Genomic DNA, 22,818 nt, shown 5'->3' on the forward strand with positions numbered 1-22,818 from the left:
GTTGGCACTGCCTTCTAAGTATATCCAGAGACCCCGACCGATTCTCCCCACCCCGGCGCGTACCTCTAGGGTCCAAGCCACTGCCACCTGTCCCTGGCTAACTGCAGTGGCCTCTTGCTGGGTTTCTCTGCTTCCGTCCTTCTCTCTCTATGGCTACGGAATGATCCCGCACAAACGTAAGTTAGCTCGTCTCTCCCTTCTCCTCAAAATCCTATCGATGGCTTCCTTTCATTCAGAGTCCCAATCATTGCCATGGCAGTGACCCAAATTCCCCCACACATGTAGCCCTACCCCCATTTCTTCCCTGACGTCACCTCGCACTGAGTCCTCCCTCCAGTCCATCCCTGTCCTCACCTCGACGCACCGGCCACCTCCCTTCCTTAGCATCCGCTATTCCGCTATTCCCGCAGATGGACTCGCCCCTCCCAACCATCCACACGACCACTCCCGCCACTCCCTGAGGTCGTTCTGCAAATGTCACCTGAGCGGAGTCTTCCCTGACCCATCTGTTTAGTTTCCTACTAGAATGTCAGCTCTATGCTGGCAGAAGTTCTGTTTCCTTTGTTCACTGCTGTGTGCGCTAAACGGCATCGGATCAATAAATGTGTGTTAAAGAATCAAAGAAAGAACGGAAGGAAGGAAGGAGGGGAGGGAGGGAGGGAGAGAGAGATTCCAAACCTAGTCCCGCATTCTAACGACATTCTTGATTCTCATGAAGCGGTGAGCATGTGCTAGGTTTTGATATACCGTATGACCAGGGCGTGCTCCAAAACTATGCTGCATAATTGTCCCCACCCCACACTGGTTATAAACACTACAAACCCTGGTGTAACTCTGGAGCGTAAAGTTAAAGTACAAAGGGATTGTTAGAATTGCTATCGTTATCACTACATTTCTATTTAAAGAAAAAAAGGATGTAACTTCTAACCATGTTCATCTTTCCAAAACCTGCTAATTGACTTGAGCCTCCGAAATTCCTGATTTGACAATGACCTGAGCTTGACCCTTGCAGATAATTAATTTTCCAAAGGGGGAAAAATAGCAATAAAAATGTCCCGACGTTTCTTAAACCGAGATTTGTCATATTTCCATTCCTCAACCACCTATGCGTGAGTCCTCCAGCGTTCCCAAAGTAAAGAATAAAAAGGCTGGTTTATAATTTTTTAAACAGAAAAACGGGCAGCAGCACTTTAAAGCTTCTCGGTTGGAAAGGGATATTCTTGGTCAGCGATCTATTTTTATTTCTGCTCTGCTGTTTCTCGAGGAGTCCAATGACAAGGACCTGTCCTTCAGGGGTTGAGTCTGCGGGCACAGAATTAGCATTTTCAAACCCTTTCCCTGGACCGAGTCCACAGGTCTCCTCCCTCCCCACCCCCACCACCCTCCTCCTCCTCTTCTCGCCCCTCGGAGGACAGAGAGGGCAGTTTCTGGGTCTTCCTTCCTTTCTTTTTTTTTTTCCCCCAGAATTTTCTCAGCAGGGTACAAACATACTTTAAAAAGTAATTTATAATTCTTTTTCCCAACAAAGTAAGAACCACAGAGAGGATGTGAACGTCGTATGATGTGTGCTTAAGCTGCCGAGGCATTCTGTTCTATTTAACCAATTTGTGCAGTTCTTAACCAACAGACGGGCATTTTTGTTGCCCCCACTGACTGTGCAGCAAAGCCCGTCGATGTTTTTATCTTGAATAACATACCTGGAACTGTTACCCTTGGTGACATTTTTAATACAACCAAACATCACCCGGGCACTCAGAAATGGATCAGATTGTTTTATCAACCAAGGAGCAGTTATCATTCTATTCTACATTCTTCTTTCGATATCCGATCTTTTACCACCTTTGTGATACAACAATCTACCCAGATCAAGGACAGACGTGGAAAGGGGGAGACAAAAAGGAGCGGCTTCTGTTTCATTTTTGGCAAAGCTGTTACCCAAAAGAAAACCAGCCAGAAAGCACAGGAAGCCGGACGCAAGGGATGAGCTCAGGTGACAGGAGCCATACATTCTTCTGTTGTGAGGATCGTGGAGGGCCCTTCCTTTATTCTGGCTCTGGTCCTTATTTGGTCAGAGAAATAAATGTTTCTCAAATGCCTCAGGTATACACAGTGCTCATTAAAAAGGCACACGAGGAATTCTGAAAGTATTCACCCCAGTTCTCAGCCTGTACCTATTCTGCTCCCCTACTTTCGAGACTTGAGAACAGATGCTAGAAACGCAGAGATCTAAGCTCTTTGATTGCAGAGTGTCATCCTTAACCAGAGATTTAAAAAAATAGGCATCTTTCGATTACAGCAATGATGGGATTAAGTTGGGGTAATGTGCATGTCTGTCTTTCCATCTACCGTAAGCATAATACTCAGTAAAAGACACATTGAAAGAATAAACAAGAGTACTTGGCCTCTTCAATGAACTGTCCTCTGGTTTCATCAGATTTCTCAAAGGCCAACGGTACGGCCTTTGGCGTCAGGCAATCTCATTGGTGACACTATTCATCATTAGCTATGTGGCCTTGGGCAGGCTACTCGTCTCCCCCAAACTGGAGACAATAATGGTGCCCTGTTTCAAGCAAGGTAATACACATAAATAACTCAAAACAGCGCCTGGCACAAAGCGACTCTTCAATAAATGTTAACTCTCACTATTTTATATTTAATGCTGCACATCTACATAAGAAAGGACAAAAGATAGCAGAAATAAATAAAAAATGAATCTTGGTTTAGGCAGTCGCTTACTCAACACTTTTTACTTCCCATACAGTTTCTGATTGTGCTAACCGGAAAGAGTTAAGTGTCACGTGCATGCGTGCACACACTTGCACACGTGCGCGCACACACACACACACGCCTTTTTCCAACCAAGGCTTGCCGTCCGCGGATGAGGGTCAGGGAAGGGCGTGCCGCCGGTTATGGATGTTAAATCAACGATTTCTTCTTACGACAACCCCCTGGCTCCCTGTTCTCACCGCGTCGCGGCCTGTGACGCCGCAGCGCCTGCCGAGCGTGACCGGGCGCCCGGCGCGGCCGTGGCCGTGACCTCCGCGGTGCGGGGGGTGCCCCTCCCGCCGCCAAGGACGGAGGCCTGCGCACTTCGCCGCCTCGTGCATGCTCAGCGCGACGAATTCATCGTTCCCCCTCTCTTCCTCCTCCCCGCTTCAGAGAAGACCTTTCCTGAAAAATTCCGGAATCCCGTCCCCAACAAAAGATGCTCTTTTAAACATGAAACTTTAACATCCAGTCTGCCGGAGCTTAGCTGCCGCCGACGTCACTTTAAGAAGAAGAACATGAAATCTGACTGCTCCAATGCGAACACCACAGTGCTGTCTTTCCCAGGACAGAAAATACACAGGTGTCCGTTGGGTATTTTCTAAAAAATAAAGTTTGTTTTTTGTTTGTTTTGTTTTGTTTTTTAGATGCGAAAAGGAACAAGGCCGAAGTTATTCGTGCTAGATTGGCAGTGCTGTGCTAGTCTAAGCAGACCTGACGGCTTATCTCCCACCGTGTGCTCCCCCCCGGACCCCCCCAAAACAAAGCCATGCCCAACACCCTTCCTCGTCCCTCCCGCAGAGCGTCTGCGCATCCTGCCGCTACCCACGCACATGGACGGGGATGCAGCTGGAGGTGACAAGGGCAATTTTAAAAAGTACTTTGTGGTTTTATAAAGTAGCTTCGGGAGAAAAGAGAAAGAAAGGAAATGATACTAAAGAAATGGCTTCCAAACGCATTGCTTTCGGCCGTATGCCTGGCTTTTAATAGCAAGAGAGCTATTGTAGGGGAAGTCCACTCCTCTGCGAGATGCAGTAGACAGAGGCTCATTCCGGAATTTCTGAATCGAGAAATTCCGGAATGAGCCGGAAAACAGTCCCCACAGAGGGGGTGCCTTTTCCTCCATGTCGCCCCAGCCCAGAGTTAATAAAGAACGAGGACTCTGCCCCTGTAAAGGGCGGCGCCGCACACGCTGGGCTTCCCAGCCATCCGCGGACGCCCAGGTCACCGTCATCATCGATTTTATCTTCACACACATTGGACAACATGAACCATCAGAGAATTGTACCTAACGGCAACCAGGGTAATGTTAAAAGTCGTGGCCCAGGAGTCAGACCGGCTGAGTTTGACACCTGCCCAGCTCGGCAACCTGGAATGGGTCACTCACTCTCTAAGCCTCAGCTATTTTACCTGTAGAAAGGGAATGATACTGCACACTGATATGTAGCAAGGTAATTAAATAAAACTGCCTGTAAAATAGGAATGGTGCTGTATGCCGGATGTGTAACGAGGTAATTAAATAAAACAATGCGAGAAATGTGCTTAGCAGGCAGTCAGCGATTATCGAAAGTAGTATCAAACACGGTGACATTGATTAGTTTTTCTTTTTGTTAATTTCCTGATACAGCTTTAAATATTTATTTTCTTTCTCTAGAGCAGGTACCATAGATCTTTCTGGCTGAAGTTTTGTTAGCTACAATTTTTATTTTACACAATAAAATGAACCCTCTACCTATAGAACCTATTCCCAAAGGTTAGTAATACGTGACAGCAATGCTTTTTGCAAGGAATAACAGATTATCGCAAAAATGCTACTTTCTATAGAATGGTATCAGGGAGATCCGGCCTTCCGATTGGGTTTCTTACATGGAGCAAAACTTTATTCCCCCAGAAGGCGAAAATATCCCAAATGGATATATTTTCTATTAGGCAAAATAACGCCATATCCTGCCACACTTCGCGGAGGCATCTGAAGATGAGGCTTCGGAGGTAAGTATAAGGCCACCCTGCTGGGGGGGAGGGGGCGGATAACCATGAGGGAGGGCAGGTGGAGTCTCCTGTACTATAAATAACGCTAGAGCATGGCCACGTTTAGAGCTTCCACGTGTAGGATCCAAGCAAATCTGCCACTTTGTTTCCTGAAACAAAAGCTCCCGGGGCTACGTCCAGTTTCCTCTGCGCCTCTGGCGGGAAGACACTCTATTTTTTTTCTTTTGAAGAAGAGAGAACTTCAAATAAATCCTTACGATCACTTGAAGCCCTTCTAATCCCCAAGCTGCACCCACGCTACACTTAAGGAATGATATGCTCATACTGGCTGGCCCGTGCTCCATGCAAAACAGCTCCCTGAACATACAAGTTTTGTTGGGAAAAGTCTTAACAAGACGAGGACATATCTCAGTTGCAAGCATTCGTTTCTCTAGCATCTTCGAGACGGGTGCTTTCGGCCACGTTTTGGCAGCAGCAAACATCTGTTTCGGGGACGACGCCTGATCACTTTACCCATCCCTCTAATGAGAAAGCGCTGACTAGAAGAAAATGTTTACAAAGATCCTTTGTGCGCTGGGGCTGGCCCAGGTGTCTACGGAAACGCCTGCTCCGCAAAAACGCAGCCAACCCGCATCGCTGAAAATCCCTGGGCTGGCTCCCCGCGAAAGTTTTCTCGGCTACCTGCCACAGAAGGTGATCTCTTCCGGCCCACTAGAGAATTATTTGCATAATCCTAGGCTATTCATAGAGAATATTTGGTAACTAAGTGGCATCTCCGTCCAGTTCAGAGGGGTCTACATGCGTGTGAATTTGTCAAGTCCCCGGAGAAGTCTGGGTCCATAAACCAGTGAATGAATTCCATTAATACCTGTAGGCAGCTTTCTCATCTGTGACATAAATGACATTTTTTACTTGCCTCTTTCTGAATGTTCTTTATTAATAACCTCGAGAATAATTCCACACAAATCAGCAGCGTAGGTAACTATTTTTCCTATTCTGCCCAGGGCTTCCTCCTAGTTTCAGTTTCAATCACGGTGCAGTTCGCCCGTGTGGAGCCTTTTACTGCAGGACCAGATCCCAAGGCTACTCTCACCAAGTCCGAACCTCTAAAAGATCACGTGGGGAGAGTGTCGGAACCATTCTGAACCTCGAAATGTATTTATAACCATCACAGGCTGGTGGGAAGGGCGAGAAGTTCTTTCGAACAGCTTTATAAAACACCTTCCGGGTCCTCCCGAGCCCGCGGGGAAGGACCCCTGTTAGAGAGATTCTTCATCTAACAGATGTGCCGCCCCCCACGAAATCCCCACCCAGGGGAAAAGGCTCACAGGTAACACTCAGAGTCACACGCTGGAACCTTCGCGCTCTGGCCCAGGCTGGAGGAGGAACGCAAGGCACAAGTTTCCCCAAACGTTTCCCCAAAGGCGAAGCTGCTTCCCCGGGGACGGCTTTATACCTCCCTGTGATGGACAATCCTCCTGCTCCTATCCCTCTCATTTAAATGATACACTCATCCTCTTCAGTTAAGGCGCTGCTTTATCAAAGGTAAATGGGATAAAGTGCACCTTTTCTATCCTGCAGAAGGCAGTGGTGGTCCAGTCTTACTTAAAAGCCATTTGTCCCATGCTGTTCATGGTATCTATGACCATATTGTCATCTCTCATGGAGAGGGGCACTCGGGACAGCCACTGGCAAAGCCCTAAGAGGTCAAATGCATTAAAACCTGTATCTGATCCAGAAGAGTGAGGTTCAATAGGAATTGGGAAGCAAGATCTATAAAAATGCATTTCATCCTTGGGAGCTAGGATACAGACTTCTGAGATAGGACGTGGGATCAGGGAAGTCCACGACAGCCATGCTGTGGGCAGAGGCAGTTTGACCATGAAGATAAAGGAGCCTACATCTTAGGCTCTCTGTTCTGAGGCCCACCCAGGGCTCTCTGTACACAGTGCTGTGTATTTGTAAAGATATTTTAATGCCAATTGACCTCTGACTTCCTCCCTCCCCGCTTCTCTTCCGTTGAGTGGCTTAGAGTAGCCAGTCATTCTTGGACTCTGGCTAAGGGGCAGTGGAGTTGTCCGTACCTTCAGCCTGGGTTTAAGATTACACTGGTGTGGCTCACAGTCACTGCCATGTATAGTTAAATTACTGTTACTTAGCCCCACGCAGGGATGACTTTCAGGAGTGACGCTTCCACTCCGCTGACCACAGGTGCCATCCCTGAGGGTGCAGGGCCAGAGTCACAGAGAGATGGAGACATGTCCCCTGGGGGCCTGGCCCTGACCATATGTGGTCATGGAAGAGAAATACGATTTAAAATGCATGAAGCCAGATGCTAGTCTAGAAAATTCTTCTAGATCTTGGAGCTTATATAGAATGAAGCTTGATAGGGTGTTTTTCGAAAATTTGACCACAATCCTAAAATTTATATAACATTGCCAATAATGGCTAGTGTAACTGAAAGAAGTTTTTAAACCATCGATTAGAGAAAAACAAATTTGAATCAACCTCCCAGAGGAAAGACTAAATTATCTTTCCATTCTCTTCTATTTATCTTTCTATTCTATTCTATTCTCAGAAAAAGGTATTATAAAATCTTTGTTGTCGAATGAGGAGGCAGTCAGAGAGCATGTAGCCAAAACACACAGGAAAAAAAACGATGTTTTACCGAGGTGTCAAACAGCTAATTACAATTTCACGTTTCTGAATCACCTCGTGCCGTGATGTGCGTCAGCTTTGCTCGACTTACAATTCGCCGTGATTTCCTCGTTCGCTCCGAACATTCGCTCGCGTACCTCATCTCGCTTTGTAATTTCGTGTCCCTTCCCTAGCACGGTGACACTGTGGAGCAGGGGCATGCCGCCGAGGCGGACTCTCCTCCACCTGCCTGCCTTCTCCCTGCGATCCCGCACACCTGCCCCGTGCCCGCCTCCTGTGCTTCCTGTGCTCCGCGTACGGCTTCGTTCGCGGGCACGAAACCCGGGTGGCAGGCCCGCCGCCTCCCACCTCCTGCCGGTCTTATGGCGACTTTTCTCCGCTTTCCCTGCGTGCCTCGCACGTGGCTCTGGCCTCGTTCTTAGTTTCTGCCCTTTTGTTTGAGAACCCCGTCCCTCCGATCCAGTGGCTTCCGATTTGGTGGCTTTGACTCTTCAGGTCACACTCGGCTCCTCTTCGGTAGCTCTTTGGGGTGGTGACCTCACGACCACACCTCTCCCTGGCTACGGTGCGGGTCCTCGCAAGAGCGGCTTGTGTTTTCCCATGACCTGAGCGGACACTTCCGGGTGGCCTTGCCTTTTACTCCAGTAGCTGAACTACATGTTCCAGAATGTCTATTATGAATAGTAATTCAGACAAAACTAAATGAGAAAATAAACGTGCATAAACAGCAAAAAAAAAAAAAAAAAAAAAAGCCTCCCGGGCATTTTTGGAGTCCCTCGTTTTCTATTCCACTAGTGTGATGGCTAAGAGTTAACCGTAGGCAGTCTTTCTGGCATGAGACCCGGACGTTCCAGAGGGCGCCCTTCTTGCCTGCATAAGTATAAGTGCCTATTGTTTGTATTTAATTACTGGTCTGAAGATTGAGGAGTGGGGGATTCCTGACAATCAGACGAAACTAAACATCATGCGTGAGTATCTTTATATTCGGAAAGAGATGTATAGATTTAGTGAATGTATCACTTCGTCTAGTTAAAATCATCAACCAATAGGTAAAAACAGGATATCACCAATTAAAAACCTCAGTTTAGATCTTTGACAGCATGTGTACGAGTACGTGTTTCAATACATCACATTTTCTTCAATTTCCCATTCTGATTTGTACCCCTTATTCACTCATGTCCAACAGCCCGGCGATGGCTCACACTTGGCTTCGTATCAGGGAAGACGTGTGTGCATGCATCTCTCTGCCCCCAGGCGGCATGCCTTGATTTCCATGGGCTTCCACCTGTGCCTCAACAGGTGTTCATGAAACATTTTCCACTGGACAGAGTTGGGGAGAAGAAAGTTCTTCTGCATCAGTAATTGCTAGGACGTTTGAACAGTTTGCTGGAATTTACTTCCTGAGAAGGGTGGTTTGGCTTTGGTCTAGATGAATCATTGTGTGTGTGTGGTGAGGGGGTGGGGGGTGGGGAGGGAAGGTCCTGAGGCCCTCATAATGACTCTTAGTTGAGAGACGGATGATTAACAAGCTACATAAATGCATAATCTACAACACATTGAGAAAAATCTCTGCTGTGTCCTGCAAGTCTCTTAAAATTACGTGAACTGACAAAGGAATGAGATTTTTCCAATGCTGATCTAATTTTGGCTCAAACCGTACAGATTTTGCCAGTGAGGAGGGTAACCCGAAGGGAGGTACGAGGGCAAAGATAACGTCTGCAGAGCAGTGAATGTTCATCATCAACAGGCATCTCGCCCCAGAACATGACACTTGGCAACCTGAACCAGTGAGTCCGAGAGTTAAAGCTGAACACAACACCCTTTAAGCAAAATGCAAAAATCAAGGAAATGTAAAGGTTAAAAGTAAATGCATTTAAAAATAATCAAAGCAAATAATTTATCAGTCCCGTCCATATAGCCCTTTTAACATTTGACACATAGTACCACTTTTGCATCACAAAGTTTAGTAAAATTAGTTCAGGTTAGGTGCTAGCATTTCACATGGTCCCACAGAGAGCACCGACCAAGAGCTCTGCCACCTGAAGCGACATTAGAAGCCTGGCTCTGATTTCGCAGTTTTGACGGTGCTCAGCTAAGCTCACTTCAGTCCCCGGGGTTGTGTTGCTGCTGTTGTCATCATCACTACAGCGCGTTAATCAGCAAATATTCATTGGGAACCTCCTCTGGGCCAAGCACTGGGCATACAAACGTAAGCAAGATAAAGTTCCTGCCCTCACAAGGTTTATACATCAGAGGGGGAAGGCACCAAGGAATACGGAAACACATACTTAATTGGGAACTAAAGGCTAGGACAGGGTAGGGTTAGGTAGGGTTGGGTAGGATTGGGTAGGGTTGGGTAGGATTGGGTAGGGTAGGGTTGGGTAGGGTTGGGTAAGGCTGGGTTGGATTGGGTTGGGTTGGGTTGGGTTGGGTAGGGTTGGGTAGGGTTGGGTAGCATTGGGTTGGGTAGGGTTGGGTAGGGCTGGGTAGGGCTGGGTTGGATTGGGTTGGGTAGGGTTGGGTAGGGTTGGGTAGCATAGGGTTGAGTAGCATTGGGTAGGGAAGGGTTGGGTAGATTTGGGTTGGATTGGGTTGGGTAGGGTTGGGTAGCATAGGGTTGGGTAGGTTTGGGTTGGATTGGGTTGGGCAGGGTTGGGTAGGGTAGGGTTAAACTGGGTAAGGTTGGGCTGGATAGGGCACCCCAGGATAGCATAAGATAGGATGTTCCTCTGAAGAACAAAAAACAGAGGAAGGAGGTCGAGTGTGGAGCTCCATGGCCATGGTGGAGTCCGGACAGGCCTCCCTGAGTAGGTGCTACGTCTGGTCCCAAAGCGAACTACACACTCACACATAGCAGAAACGGACGCTGGAAAGCAGTTTCCAGGTGTAGTTCATTTGTGCCACTTAATGCCACCCGTATAAGGATTTCAGGTGTAAAACGCTTTTTCCAAGTGCCAATTCATTCCATTATTAAAATATACTCAGGCTGAAGTTTTTATCCCTCACTGGCCCCAGGCAGGGCATGATGTGCTACTAATAAAGGTCGAAGGATATTAGAGGGTCGCCAAGCGGATTCTGGACCCCCACGGAATCTGGATGTTTCAGACCGAATGAATCGATTGGACCCACATGACCTCAGTTACGACGGGACAAGGGGCTCACTTTGGCCACATGTCCTCAACCACACACAGTGCTTAAGTTTCCAAGTTGTCAGTCTGAGATGCCCCCTCAGCAATGTTTAACTACTTGTGACATGAGATCCTGAAAGCTTTCTGAAAGTCTTATGCACTAATGGAAAAGCCTCTTACATATTTTATAAAACTAAACAAACATCAAAGTTAACACTCAAATGCAACTTGTTTTTTTCTGAAGCTTATAGAGCCTTGTCAACATGGAAATCCCTCCTGCTGGTTCTATTCCAACAAACAGTGCAAGAGTCACGACTTCCGAGGGCAAAAATCAGAGTATAAGCTTTCCAAGGGCAAAGACTCAAGTCCACGTTTTTGCTTCCCCAGGGCCCAGCACAGCGCCTGACGCACAGTAGGTGGGCAGGAAATGTTTAATTGCACAGATGGGGGAAAAATTCACAAGATATTTAACCACATGAAACCATCAGCTTTTGTTGATTTTCTTTTAAACATTCATTATTACCTTCGGTTAATTTTCCTTTAAACATTTGTTGTTAGCTATTTACAGAGCCAAACTGTAACAAAATAAAAAATCTTTTATATTTTACAGATGTAAAATACCATTATAAGTGTGCTCTACACCCAACTTCCTGTGAGACTTTACAGACTCCTGACACTTTAAAAGGGCACACGGACGTAAACTACACCGTTGTCATCGGGGATACTGATGCTCGCAATCATAACAATAGGGATAACGACAGGTGTTTGCCACGTGCCCGGCCCGTGCTGTGTTTTTCCGCTCTTCCCTCTCCACTGCATTCAGCAGGTGAGCCCACGATCGCACCACCGTATCGAAAGCAGCACCACTATCTGGTCCTTCTCACTCCTGACTTTGTCTTGTCACCCATCTGCTATTTTATATATTTTTTTTTGTTTGATTACTTCTTAGATCATCTCTATTCACGAGAACGTAAGGTCTTATGTGAGACAGAAACATTATATTATTTGCTCTTGGTCCTTTAGCAATTAGTAAAACTCAATAAATAGTTGATGAATAAATGAATGTATGAATGATTCGATTCCCCCTTTAAGACAACTCTGCAAAGCAGGATGTTCAGCCCCAAGAAATGGCCCCCGAGTTTCTCTCGGTCCCACGCTCTCCTTGGTACCCTGCGCTGACACAGGTTAACTCAGGAAGCCGTCCCTCCCGCCCCCTCCTCCAGCCTCACCTCGACACAAGCAAAGCCTCCAGTTCTCTCCCGTCCTCACGGATTAATCGTCCCCCACGTTCTTTTTACACAACTTATTTGCAACCCAAGAGGGAACTGTTCCTACATCACTCAGCGTTTAGGCACAGAGACGGTCGCGTTTCCGAGCCATCTCCGAGTCACCTGAAGCCCCGCCACAGCGTGGACATGGCCTAAGGCACGGACCGGAATCAAAGGAGGTGATTTCTGTGAACTCACCGGGAGAGGAGGGCGGCGCATCCGAGGCTAAGGTGGCGGATTTTCCTGTACTGCGCTGTTGCCCGTTTATATCCGAGACCCTCCACCTCTGAGGTACCCTGTTGAATGACTCACTCCTGGCTACATTTGTGCCTCAAAAAAATATTGGGAAGAGATGGCACTCACTCTGGCTTGCGTTCCACAATGATCTCACTCCAGCTCCTGGTCCATAATGATGAGGTTCTGCCTGAATTATAACCTACAGAAGATTTTCAGTTACTTCAGAAAGAAAAAAAAAAATGGACTTTTATCTTCCTTATATTTAAATTTTTATCTCCAGGTAAGTATCGCTTTTTCTCTAATGTATATTTCTTTTATTTCATGAATATGATGGATGAAAACAGGAGCCACTGTTTTAATTGCTCTAATAAAATGAATCTCTTTCATGTGCATTTTACTCCCTGCAAAGATTTATTTTTCTAAAATATGTAAGTGCATTTCTGAGAGTTCTGAAATATAAGTGTCACTCTGAGCTTGCTAATCACGTTTCCTATATAGTAGGATATTTAAAATGCACCTTTCTTACTGGATTTCATTAATCAACGTCACCACAAAAATTAATAAAAATAAAATAAAAATAAAATGAAATGTATCTTTAAAGTGAATCACACATCTCAGGGGACGGGCGATAGGCTATGGAGTCACTTACTTTGATGTCACCAGTTTGAATTTAGTCCAGACTTTAGGCGGTGAAAAAAAGGTTATTATAAGTGACAATTATTTGGCTCATTTTTATGAAAATGAGTTAGGGGCTCCTCTCTAGCACCTACTTCCTATCCAATCACAAGCACCACCGTCATCTCAGAGACATTAATCAAGACTCTCTCGGTGACGGAGGAACTAGAATGAGTGTATTTATATATATCAACACACCCCACACACACATATGCACACACTTAGGCACATTGTGAATGGACATGCATTTATAAACACACGTATGCACGCAAATGCGCATGCGAGCACGCACACCTTCAGACTTTTTTGCCTGAACTTATCTATAACTTAACTCATCTTCATCACCAGAAAGAGATATATTTTAATCACTTATTTGACAACAATCAATTCAATGCAAACGGTTCAAAAACTTAAGAATCTGCCTACAAACCTCCGTGGTCCTGTTCTTGCTTTGCGGGATTGCTGCAAACAGCCGAGCGCACCTTCACAAGCCAGCCTCGCTGTTCACTGTGATGAAATAGAAGATGGCATTAGTCTTCGGGGACGTCAGTCGGGAAGCTTTTAGGAACACCGGCCTGCACTTACAGATCAAAGGCAACCGAGATGGCTCCTCACAACGTACCTTCCTCAGAACCCAAGAGACCGGATGCCATTCTCGCCGCCCGGCTCCCCCTTCTCTCTCGGACCCTATCCATCAGCAAGGCTTGCTCCTCTACCCTCTTCGTACACCCCAAATCCATCGGTTATTTCCACCGTCACCATTACCACCTTGGAAAAGGTGACCGCCATCTTTCCCCTTGATTACGACAACCTCCTTACTGCCCCTGGCCATGATTTTGCTCCATCCGTTCTCCATGGTACTTCTAGAGCATCTCTCCCAAATGTCGCCCCCCTGATTCAAACCCTTCAGTGGCCCCCATGGCTTTGGGATGAGGTCCATCCGCCCCAGCCATGTCACTCCTGTAATCCTTCCAGCTGCCAGGTATGGATTCCTGCCTTCCACCACCTTTCCTGGTCACTACTAAAGTATCCTTCTGGAATCAAGGTAACTGTCATTTCTTCTGAGAGTGTGTCATGATCCTCCCCAGTTCCAGGTTGGGCATCGTTCTTGTAACCCAATCATGTCATTCGCCACATGATGGTGGACTATTATCCCCTTTGGAAGGATCCGAGTCTTGTGCACTCACTGCCGAGTCCTTCTAGATATGGTGTCTAGAATTTAACTTATTTTAGTGAATAAATACACGAGGTCAGAATGTTAAGAATGGCTTGTGGCATCTTCTCTCTGCACATAAAGCAGAGGAAAACAAAAATAGAGAAGGGGTGGGGGTCCCAACTCAAAGCCGGGGCTCAAAAGGCAGGTTCTTTGGGAAAATCAAATGGCAGCCTTTGGCGGAGGGTTTTTATTTACATTTTTTTTAAAGGACAGTTTATCCTCTGCTTGAAGTTTTAGGTATGATCTTACCTGAAGATAATGAAATGGGTTGTATCAGTGGTGGCCGTAAAGGAATCTGAGCAAGATTTTGAAATGAAGGTAAGGAGTCTGGAATGATTCCTTAGCATGGCCATGCCTCGCTTCTCTGGGCATTCCAGGGACGGAAAAGGACAGGAGAAGGAACCAGCAGAAAGGGAGATGCTAGGTTATCTCCTTAAAAACAGAACATAAGAAAGGTATAGATGCAGAGGGCTGGAAGTGGAAATGACAAGTACCGAAGGAGCTCGAGGAAGGAGAGTGGGGAGCATGGGGAGAGCAGGGAGATCAGAGGAGGAAAAGCAGATGACGGGCAGACGGGTGCGATTCGCGGGGAAAAGAAGAGTAAAATCAAAGATGCATAGATACACGGGGACAGAAGCGAAGAAGAACAGTCGGGAAGAAAGGAGAGGGGGAAACGTAATACGGTAACTTGCACACAGGAGGGGCCTTATTTTGACAGTCGAATAGATCAACGAAGGAAGGAGAGACAAGCAAAAGTCAAGGAACATCCGAGAAGGACAAAATATTTGAACTTTGATTCCGGGCTACTACATCACGTATCCGTTATATCCCCAAAGTGCTGCCCCCCGCCCACCTCACTCAACGGAAGGCAAAACCCTGTTTTATATTAAGACTCCAATACGATTGGGTCTGAATGCTGACGGCGGTCACTTATGAATTTATTCATTCATTCAACCAACATTTACTAAGCACCGTCCATGGACCAGACCCTGTATCAGGGGTTAAGGATCCGACTCAAAAGAAAGCAGTAAATCTCTCTTTCAAATTGGAAAGAATCTTCTGCTTTATATTGCACAGCCTCCATAATCTGTATCCAAAATATCTGAATCAAAAGTAATAGTACAGCTTGGCCAAAAGCCACGGGAAACTGGAGCATGTGTCTCGGCAGAATTTGATGGCATTATGTCATGTGCCCATTAAGAAGGGAGCTGCAAATTCTAAAAATGCCAGAAACGTGGAGAAGAAAAGCATTACAGGCGCTAACAGTAGCATATTAAGGACAGACATAATTAAAGAGAGAAAGGCATAGTGGATACAGAAAACTTAAAATTCCCTTTGTCACAGGGCTCCACTGAAGTTTGACTGCCGGCCCCATTAAAGTCATTCTAAATGGATTCCCTCGGTGCAATGAGCCCCTCTGCGTAACCTCAAAACACTTGGCCTCTCAGGGGCCCCTCGGAGGCGCCCGCAGAGCCTGGCACCCACCGGATGTTCACGCAGAGAGCCAGCCTGTGGCCGCTTCATGTGGCAGAAACACAGACCTGTGTCCTGCTTTTTTCCCTGGGCCCTCGGCAGAGGCCTGAACAGCTTCTCTTTGCTGTTCGTGAGGGGGCAGTGGGGGGACCTCGTAGAGGCCTATTTCAGCTACATGGTCCCCAACTTTTCAGGTTTTCTGGCTATTGAACGTCTTAGACTGTAAGACTTGCGGTATGTCATTACAGAGTTCTGTTTACTATTTTATCTTTGGGCTACCAAGTGTAGCCTCCTATTTAATTGGAACAAAAGGGAGAATGTATGGAATTTCCCCCGCCGAGGTCACCTTTCCTCATATACTTTGGATGATTCCCAAAAGCAAGCAGCTTAGAATAAGGACACAGGGATCCCAGACACATTTAATAATCAACACTACTCTCCTCCACCAGGCAAAATGCTAGCAAACTTGAGGGACTATACACTATGTCCGCAGGACACCCGAGAACCCCAAATTATCACACTAGCATTTTCTTGGACCCCATTAACCTTGAGAGAATTGTAAAGGTCATCTGTTTGCATGGCTAAATAGCTTTCAGCAGTTTCCCTAAAAACATAACACCAACAGCTCCTTCCCCCAGGCTCAATTTTTTTGTCCCTTCTTGTTATCACTAAAGGCATTTGCATGAAAACAAGATCTTCCCTTTCCTGAGGACTGATCCCCTTGCCACTTACAGCTGCTGCTTCTCCACGGTGGTGATACATCCGCCCTGCTAAGAAGCTAATTTTAATATCACAGGGAATTGTGGTTTCAAGTGCAAGCAGCCAACCTCTTAAGACCGAAAGACCCTGTTTTCCAGCAATTGTTTCTTATAATAAGATGCAAGAAAAGCTAATACCTAAAATGTAAAACAGATGATTTATCTGACGAATACATACATACGAGCATTGCCTGAGACTCTGCGTCTTAAAGCTGCAGGAAAAAGTTAGGATGAAGGAGAAAACAAAAGAAACTGAAAATGAACTTTCAGGTGTTAGCCACATGCATTTCCTTACACTTCTGCCAGGGATGTTTGCCTCCCAATCCAAGACGATTATATTCTTATTATTTTAATACGCGAGTCTCGTTTCACTGAGCAATACCAGTTTAAAAATAGGTTTTGTTTTGCAGATGTAAAGCCACTTGTAATACTTTTATTACTCCATTATCCCTATGTAATTTAGCATTTTGCTCACATTTTATTATTTTTATTATCACGATTAAGAATCAATTTTCAGTGATTTCAATCTTAGTAGTGTGCATCTGAGTATACTGCTAATCACTCTCTTTATGAGAGAAAAGTAGAAATATCCCTTCCTACGGCATGAAATGAACTTCTAGATCTCATAAACCTCAAATTATTGGACAAGAAAAATATCAATGGGTTTAGGATGCACTTTGACAAGTTTATATAATTTATAAAAATATGAGAAAATCATAAATGACTATTTAGAGAAGCCGATTTAAAAAAAAAATGCATAAACAAACATTTGGACACTTGTATTTGCACGGTTCACGTAGCCCGTGAACCACGAGCCGGAACTGGTACAGAGAGCACTTCCTCTTCTGTATGCTGCTGACATAATCACACGTGGCATCATCTACCACCTGTGATGGTGACTTTCTCCTGTGGTTGAGGACAAGGATGTGTTAGGACAGAGGAGGCTGTGGATTGGGTGCTTGCACAAACTATTCGGTTTTGTTTTGTTTTTTTTTTTTCCCTCTCTGGAACACACAGCTTCAATTACTTGCATAAGAATTTCAGCTCTTGACGAAAAAGAAAATTGGAAGACAAGAGCTAGAACTGGGTTCATGCCTTATCATGATTAAAAAAAAAAGAAAAAGAAAAGAAAAGAAAAAGAAAACCTGGTTCAAATGCACTTCCCCTGTCAACATCACAGTCTAAATAAGTAACGACATTATTAATGTGTACTATCTTGAAAGACGAAATAAAAAAGCCGCTACTGAGCACTTACATGCTAAGAACATGACCTCATACTAACGGCAGCCTTACAAAGTGTTCTCGTCTCTGTAGTGAGGATAATGGGACCGAGGCTAGGGGGCTTAACTTGCCCAACTTCACACTTTGGGCACACTGGGATCCAAGACCAGCCCAAGTCTGCTTTTCTTCCTAGGCCAAGAGGCAAAAGTCCTAACTACTTAAACTATTGAAAAGTATCTAATAATTTTACCTAAACCTTAAAGCCTTGTATAAAGATCTGTAAATTTGTTTATTCATTCAGTGAACACTGGTTGAGCAGCTACTCTGTGGTGATTCGTGGTTTATGAGAGAGGAAATTTGGTTTTAAAAAGAAGAGTAACTGGGAGCCTTGATCAAGCCTTCTTCCTAGCTCCTATGGTCTTCTGAAGGCAGTCCATTCAACTCGAGTGGCTTCTTCTGTCACACGAAGAGATTCGACAAGATAACTTTCGTGTGTACTTCTTAAGGGCGCGATACCCCTCCGTGCCTCTGCCCTAATACTCGAATACTACTCATAGCCTTTTCATGGCAGGCATGTCGATATCGAGCTATTGTAATTACAAAGTAGCATTCCGTGAAAATGCGGGTTAAATAATGACTTCGTTACATGAGCATAATCAAGTCTTCACATCTTTGCTTGTCCCCAACTTCTTTCCCTCGTGAAAGGTGCCAAGCGGATTGCTGTCCAGTCACCAGAGTGCTTCCTAACGCTCGCCTCGCGAGGGACAAGGAAACAGCTGCCGTGTTAGTTTGCCAGGGCTGCTGTGACCAGACAGACGGGGTGTCTTAAACAACAGAGATGTATTGCCTCGCAATCCTGGAAGCTAAAAGTCCAAAACCAAGGTCGTCAGCAAGGCCGGTTCTTTCGGAGGGCTGTGAAGGTCCACCCGCCCCGTGTCTCTCTCCTCCCTTCTGGAAGTTTGCTGGCAATCTTTGGAGTTCCTTGCTTTACAGTCATGTAAACTAATCTTCATGTGGCATTTGCCCTCTATCTTTCTGTGTCCAAACGCCCCCCTTTGATGAAGACATCAGTCATATCGGATTAAGACCCATTCTAAAGACCTCATCTCATCTTAACCTGGTCATCCACGAAGGCCCTCTTTCCAATTAAGGTCACATTCTAGGGGTACCAGGGGTCAGAATTTCAGCATCTTTTGCGGGGGACACAATTCAACCCATAACCATTACCTTTTTATGAAGTTTCAATTTCTTTAGACGTTTAAGAAATTTTAAAAGCTCAGCTGTCTCCTGTTGTACGAACTCTACATGAAGGGCCGCGTGGGGACATTTCACTGGGCAGCCAGAGGAGCCCGCGAGACACAGCTTCCAGGTGAGGGGAGGCGGACTCTCAACAAAGCGCTCAACTGACACCGCGAGAGCCTGTGTCATCTGTCCCCATCCCACAGAGACCCGCGCTGAGGGAATCCGGCCCGAGACTGTCCACGCAAGGCACCTGTCAGAGACGGATACACCTTCCCATTCGATTAGAGACAATTCCGGTCACGTGCACAGAACGAGCCGTGCCGGGTCATGCGGGATGGTGGCACCAATGAGATCCATCTTGATTGAACAGAGAAATAAGAGTGAAGTCAGGGTATCACGCGCGGAGGCCATCGTAAAGTGCGTGCAGGGCCCCCGTGCTTGAAGACTCCCAAGCCGCTCTCTAACTGAGTGAAACGATTTGTCTGACACCTACAGAAATGGCTCAATTAATTCCCTCCCTTAAATAATATCAAACTGTCCCCTATCATACGTGTTAGTAGAAGCGTTTTTCTTCTGTTCTCTTCTTATGTTAAAATTCTCAAGATATGAGTATGGAAACGGTGCCGAGTTCTGCAAACCTCCCGCAGAAGCAAGGCGCATTCACATGTGATCACTGTCTGTAGAGATTCCTCACCGAGACCAAGAGCAGTGTCTGAAGCCGAGGCAATCAACGGCACTTCCCTATTCCTTTGTTAATGGTCCCTTCGCTCACTAGGTTTTCCGAGCACTTACTATGTCTCGGGTTCACTGTTCTTGGCAGAAGACGGCAATTTTAAACAGGACGGTTGCTGGAGACCTCGCCGAAAAGTAAACGTTTCAGGAAAAGACTTGGAGGATGGAAGGAATTCATTACGAGGATAGGGAAGAGAGTCCCTGTGGCAGGCGCAGGCCTGCTGGGCTCGAGGGACAGTGAGGAGACCAGGGTGCTCGGCCCGCTCAGGTCAGGTCTTACCGGACACTGTAAATGCTGCGACGTTTACCGAGAGACACGGAAAGCCATAACAGCATTTTGGACAGAGCGAATAACCAGACATGTGGTTTAAAGTCACTTTTACCTCCGAAAAGTCAACCGCTCACCAAAAGCAAATGGCTAAGCATGGATAACTTAAACCAGTTCAGCATGTGGAGTGGCCCTTTTGTAATAAATCTACTAGAAACAAGCCAAGCTCAAACAACTGTTAACGAGTTTAGCCCATGCGCGCGCACACACACACTTATTTAAACATAGATTATGCACATTGTGTAATATTCATTTTAAGATAGGTTCTTCCCCAAAGTTCTATGAGCTTGAACAAATTCTAGGTTCTATATCCTACTCTTTAAAAATAAGGGGTTAGTACCGATATACAATGATCTATAAAATTAGCTATCCGTAGTATTTTTTGCTGTGGTAGCCTGCCTCCATGACGGCCTGTGATGACGCTCGGCTCCTGATAGCCACATCTTCCTACGTGAGACCACTTCTCTGTGGCTGAAGAGATGGGGTCTGACTACCAAGGCTCGATCCCAAAGGACATGGTGGCTTCTGCTTTGTTCTCCAGAATCACTTGCTCTAGAGGATGCCAATCACTATGCCACAAGGAGAGGCTCCCACGGGGAGGAACGGACTCACCAGCTGCACAAGTGACCATCTCGAAAATGGATCCATTCCAGCCTCGTTCAAGCCTGCCTTTGGCCCCAACTCTAGTCAAGGTCTGATTGCAACTTCCCGGTGACAGACAACCTCACGAGTGACCCTGAGCCAGAATTTCCCAGCAGAGCTGTCGTAAATTTCTAATCCATAGAAACCACAAGAGAGACTTAGTTCTTAGTGTTTGAATCCATTAAGTTTTAGAGTTATTTATTTCCCAGTAATAGATAATTCAGCAATGGATAACATATGTTCTAATATCCAAATATTCTAGTAATCGTCAGTTAGCTACTGCTTACGATATTTATTTTTTTAATTAAGTTTATTGGGGTAAACTTTATTGGGGTATATATACAATTATATAATTTTCAGGTGTATATCATCATTTGACATCTGTATATTCTATTGTGTGTTTACCACCCAAAGCCCAGTTTCCTTCAGCTACCATATATTTGATCCCCTTTACCCACTTCACCCTCCCCCTACCATCCTATATTTGACCCCCTTTACCCCATCTACTTCCCTCCACCTCCCCCGTCCCCTACTCTCTAGTAACCACTAGTCTACGGTCTATGTCCGTGAGCTTGTTTGTTTGTCCTGTTCACTTACAACATTCATTTTTATTAAGCATGTTTCCGAATTTCTGAACACAGCCCAAAAGTCAATAATAAGATCATAATCAGATAAAACTATATTGAAAAGTTACAAAAATATATACCAAAAACTTTCATTTGGCTGAAGTACCAAAACTAAAAAAGTACTGATTTGAAGCGACAGAGAATGGTGGAAGATCCATGGACTCTGGAGTCAGAAAAAAATAAAATAAAAAAATAAAAAAAGGCAGGTGGGCCATGAATATTGCTTCTGCCACTTACGAGCTTGAGCAAACAACTTAAACTGATCAAGCCTTGGTTTTGATCTTCAAAACAGGGAAAACAATGCTTAGCTTACACTGTTGAGAAGGTTAACTAACGAATGACTGTAAAATATTTTATTCAACAAACATTAGTTTCTCTTTTATTAAAATAAATCTAGACCATGTTGATTTTTTGAAAAGGCAAATACTCTAAAGAAAATTAATGTGTGTATAAGTTTTATTTGCTTGTCTCACAACTACTATTAATACTATTATTAATTGCTTCAAGCCTAATATTAAACCAAGCAAAATGTGGAGTCTTCATAATCAGTAATTCATTTGTTATCAGCCTCTCGAATGCCATTTAAATTTTGGAAAAGGAAAATAAATACTTTGCAGAAGCAGATCCGGCCATTGTATTTGGTCAGATTTGAGACTCATTTTTAATCTACTGATTTATATCATAAAAGTAACTTTAATGACCAGATGACACAGAAGTAGTTACATGCTTGGACCAAAATTATAAAAAAAATCCAAAGTCATCATTAATTCCAATAATACAATTCAGTCAATTGACTGAATTGTAACTGGAAATACGGCTTAACTCACAATGAATACTTGTGATTATTTTATTAATCTCATGAATAAATAAAATATCTATAGGGTTAAAAAGGAACGAGAACTTAATACTAGAATCTTGACCCCGATCCCCGTGATATTCACACCAACATCTGGTATAATTACACGCAGTCTGCATCCCAGGCACTGTTAGAAGTACTGGTGATACAAACACTGGTAGAACCTGTCCCTGCTCCCAAAGAACTTAATACCCAGTGCTCGCTCCTTAGTGATTTCTACAAAAGGGAATTGACAGACGATGATGATGTGTGTTTTACCCAGTTTATTTATCCTGCATGTTTGTACAAGTTTTAGAGAGGATTTAAAAAATAAAGCAGAATGGATTAATGGCCAAATTTACAATGAGGTAAATGGTACCCCCGATACGAGATTTTCCCTAGCATAGTAAACCAGGGGCGTAAGATCTACTGTTCTGAAAGAAAACAGATTGTGTTGGTTAGGAAATTAATCTGTATAAATAAACCAACCAACTGATTTATCCCAGCAACATTCGTTAATGCTCATGGATGATGCTGTCTGACAATTTAGATACAGTGCCTGCGAAGCGAGAAGAACATTTTGGGATCTGGCTGCCACCATAAATAGGACATCACTTTGAAATTGCTGAACTAAAAATAGTAGAAGAAACTCTGGACTTTTTACTGCTGAGGACACCTGACAGCTTTTAGAGTTTTCTCCAGTGAGTTCTATTATTTTGTGTTTGACAATCGAACTATTGTTTAGTTAATATCAATGTTTTTTTGTTTTATTTTGTTTTGTTTTATTAATAGAAAGCTGTATTATCGTCGGTCAGAATTTGTAATTTGTATAACTCCATGTTGTAAAAAAAAAGAAAAAAAAAAGGGTTGGCAGGTATATAATCCCAACCAAAAGCAAAAACAAGGAGATGTTTTAGTTGGCTTGTGTTCATTGTAGTTTTTGTCTTATTTCCATTAGAATTTAAAATCCTAAAAGTCAGTCATTCCCCTATAACTTCCTCCAAGGATTCTAAATTGAGTGAGA

The 22,818-nt window shown here is 44.8% G+C and overlaps 1 protein-coding gene across 9 annotated transcripts in view; it reads right to left on the reverse strand.

Moving 5' to 3' along the window:
* The window catches only part of ESRRG (estrogen related receptor gamma), a 507,255-nt gene that overhangs the window by 384,618 nt on the left and 99,819 nt on the right, over positions 1–22,818 (reverse strand). For 5 of the 9 annotated variants that reach the window (XM_016165022.2, XM_016165010.2, XM_016165012.2 and 2 more), the window contains 2 exons: positions 13,152–13,228; positions 12,173–12,245 (listed from right to left, as the gene is read on the reverse strand). The exons of 3 other annotated variants lie outside the window; for them this stretch is intronic. Coding sequence is in view for 4 of the 6 variants with exons in the window: in XM_016165010.2 (XP_016020496.1) it covers positions 12,173–12,245; positions 13,152–13,228 (150 nt within the window). In the remaining 2 variants the exon portion in view is untranslated. Of the gene's footprint in view, positions 1–12,172; positions 12,246–13,151; positions 13,229–14,186; positions 20,710–22,818 lie in introns of those variants that run through there. One more of the 9 variants, XM_016165009.2, reaches the window with a different exon arrangement.

This window comes from Rousettus aegyptiacus, unplaced genomic scaffold (assembly GCF_014176215.1).
Source record: "Rousettus aegyptiacus isolate mRouAeg1 unplaced genomic scaffold, mRouAeg1.p scaffold_m13_p_18, whole genome shotgun sequence".
In the NCBI taxonomy this organism is placed as follows: domain Eukaryota; kingdom Metazoa; phylum Chordata; class Mammalia; order Chiroptera; family Pteropodidae; genus Rousettus; species Rousettus aegyptiacus.